This window comes from Corella eumyota, chromosome 6 (assembly GCF_963082875.1).
Source record: "Corella eumyota chromosome 6, kaCorEumy4.1, whole genome shotgun sequence".
NCBI lineage: Eukaryota > Metazoa > Chordata > Ascidiacea > Phlebobranchia > Corellidae > Corella > Corella eumyota.
Genome location: NC_137495.1, coordinates 5791577 through 5795039, shown reverse-complemented (window position 1 = coordinate 5795039; position 3463 = coordinate 5791577). Strand labels below are relative to the sequence as shown.

The 3463-nt window shown below is 32.1% G+C and overlaps 1 protein-coding gene across 1 annotated transcript; it reads right to left on the bottom strand.

The window, feature by feature from the left end:
- Positions 1–71: 71 nt before the first annotated feature.
- Positions 72–3310, bottom strand: LOC145755274 (uncharacterized). Its single transcript, XM_082571498.1, has 7 exons — positions 2863–3310; positions 2024–2115; positions 1511–1807; positions 1241–1347; positions 1029–1105; positions 840–908; positions 72–680 (listed from the first exon to the last, which is right to left on the bottom strand). Exons 1-7 carry the CDS (start codon positions 2939–2941, stop codon positions 331–333), a joined length of 1071 nt encoding a protein of 356 aa, XP_082427624.1. The 5' UTR covers positions 2942–3310; the 3' UTR covers positions 72–330.
- Positions 3311–3463: the final 153 nt, after the last annotated feature.

The following is a 3463-nucleotide window of genomic DNA, read 5'->3' as shown; positions in this document are numbered from 1 at the left end:
GTTTTTTTTTTGAGTTCTTTATATTTTTATTGCAATACATATTATAAGGTTACAAGTACGTTTTTGAAGTAAGAGCAAAATTTTAAACTCGAAAGTAAAAAAGCGTTTAGAATTTTAAAACAAAATTTGATAGCTACTAATAGTTAAAGTGTAAGGAAAGACACACTATTCATATGTAGCCTTAAAAAAACTGACTGCAAAATAAATTGCTTAACGTTATCTCATTGTAAAGTCAATCTAACTTATGACGAGTTATAAAATATAACGTTGATATAAAAAGATCGCGTGGTTTTACCATACAAATTCAAACAACCGTAATTACTAAATGTGTTAATTGCTATTAAGAGATGTTAACCTAGACTTTTGGCTATTTCTAAACTCCTGGTGTCGTTTTCTATACCGATTTTTCGTGGAAATCATCGAGTCGTGCGATAAAGTTGACGACCTTTTTTTGCGAAGTAACATGTCGTTATTATCTAAACCTTTATTCGGCGATGCCATGTTGCTTTGGTTACTGTTGTTAGCGTTGTCATTTTTGAAGATGACAGCTTGCGACATTTTGTCGCTGGTTGACTGGTAGGGTTGATAAGATGTAACAAAGATGTCGTTGTGGATTACTTCTCCAGTAGAAGCTATAGTTAGAGAGGGCTCTTCACTTTTGTATTTTGCATAGAAATGATCTAAAAAAGCAATTTTATTTCTGGTAAACTAGTTATAAGTTAGAAGACATAATTTAGGCGATTTGATCAATAAACTTTTACAGGAGACTAAAATGAAGTTAGCAACTTAACAAAAATATACAATACATTTCAGTATTATTTTATAAGTTTTCGTAGGACCTTTATTCGAAGTAGAATTTGGTAAAAACTTTGATTTATTGAAAGGTAGACTGTCTAAACTACCACAGTCTGTAAAATACAATAAAAATTATGTTTTATTTAGAGTATATATACATTTGATACAAGTAAAATTTAAATATCAGAACTATAGTAAAAAAAAACAAGACATGGTCATCTGTAGATAATTACCTGAGTGAATTTCTTCATTCCAACACTCCTCCTGATTTTTCTGGGAATAAAACGCTTCCTCTTCTTTTCGCGAAATACTAAACACAGAATTCGAATTTGATAAACGTTTAAATTTATAAAAATAAATTTTGGGCCATGTGAGTGCTTTCCAATCCTCGCCAGATTTCCTATTCCCTTTTTAAAAAATACATAAACTCTAAATCAAACTGTACCTGCATTTTGGGCAATCGTTTGGGCCATGATATATAAGATGGGTAATTGCTCTGTGGAGAAGTGGATCAAATGGAAAATCGTCTATTTCCCGCTGGAACACGTCGCCCTTATATGATAAAACATAAATGTTTACTGTGTGAATATAGTGGTCAAGGCCTTTGTAAAGAGCTTTAGGTTCTTGCTAATGTCAGTCTACCAAACCGTTCTTTTTAAAACCTGTAAAATCTTTTTATATCCAAAATTTTAGAACTTTCCAGCATAAATTTTACCTTAAACGTTGGGTTTTCACATTCGCCATTATTTAAATCTCTACGATGCTTTCTTCTCGTTTTTAATTTGGAAACGATATAAGCTATACCAGTGCTGATTATTATAAAGAGCCCGATAGCCAACAAAATGTAGCCAATCTTGTTCAAGAACACCAGACATACAGTACCGGTCACAATAAAGGAAATTGTTAAAATAGTAAAACCAGCAACAAGAAATATGAACCATCTATGGTGGTGTTCAATATGTATTGGCGTCTGTTCGGGAGGACATGCCGTAGCTGTTGAATCGTTGTTGGTCTAAATTTTTTTTTAAATATTTTATTCTCTGCGTTAAGAGAGTAACGGCGTCGCATTGACACATTGGGTACTTTGACTCAACCCACCACCGGCCAGTCTTAAGTTACCTTTGCCATTTTCGGACTAAAAATGATATCGTAATAATGCCTGACCATCGACCTTTTAAAATGTTTTTTCCTATTCTCTATTTTGATGACCAAAGTTTTATAAGCTAACCTGCAGGCTTTGAACTGCCGGCTTCTCTTTCGGTTGCACTTCGTCATATATTGAATCGTCGTTCGATAACATATTTAAGCGAATAGTTGACCCTGTTAAAATTTTACAGTCTTAATTTTTGGTTTATTTTCTGTTTAAATAGCTTCTTACTAAGATAATGAAGGCCTACGTGCATGTATTAGATTTAAGTCTAAACAGTATACTCAAAAATTTAGACTTGTATATACGATTGAGTTGTCCCTTGCAGTAAATAAAAAGATAGCACAATCAGTTTACTTGTACGTGTTACGCAGTATTTAGAAATAAAACGTATCAGCCATTCGAAATCGATTGTTCAAACACGATTTAAAGTTGGCAAATCAATGGAAAGGCAATTAAAAATGTTGTAAAAGTACGTTAGTGTAATATCAAAATCTTTGTAATATCAAAAAATTTACATTTGCAACAAGCAAAAAACTTAATTTGCATCATGTAGACATTTGAAACTGCCGAATACAACTCAAAACTAGCTCGGGGTAACAGAAGTTATTCTTGTGACGTATTTTATGTCACGTGTTTAATAATCTTATCAGTGACGAGGTGTTAGTCCTGTTTTTTTATTGCATTTTATAATGAAGTTGTTTACCTTATCCTTTTATTTTGGTTAAGGACCGTATAGTTTTTGACTTTCGAAACTACTTTTTTATTGTGTTTTATATTATGTTCTTTAATAAATGACTTTGTTATTAAAAACTGATTAAACAAAACTTGAGTATCATTTTGTTACATTATATATTAACTCGTGATGAAGTCGGTCTTCTGGCGTATAGGATAAAACAGGTTACAAGTGCATTACTTACTTTGGTTCGGCTCTCGAACAGAAGATTGACGAATACTTCTAAATCGTTCTTTTTTACTTCGCTCCATCATGGGAAACATTTTAACCGACAGCTAAACCAGCCTACTGCGTTGTACAAGAGATTCCAGACTCTATAGACCTATACTTTAGTTTTCAATATATCATTGCAGCAGTTCTTTAAAAGAGTTTGTGGCATTATTCAAGATGGTAAAAAATGGCAAAGCATTTAAACAGATGCTTTAACTGGTATTTTGTTACTTACAATGAAAACTGTATTTCTGCCTGAACTAACTACTTCTTACGGCCTTTGATTTTAAAATAAAATATATATAGATAGTTTGGTTTTACGATTTGATAACTGTAACTGTCAACCTGTCGAGTTCATTTCCTATGTGCTTTCATCACTCAGTTAATTGGTGTATTGAGAGTTCTATAAAGCTATTTTGACAACAAAAACTATTAAATCTGTGTCAGTTTGGCACTTATGGGGCATTTTAAAATAAAGTTATAACATATAAGACGCTTTTATTTTAACAAAAAATTACAACCTTTTAGTAAGCTTCGGAAGCTTTCCCCTACTTTATTTTACATTCTTTGATGTC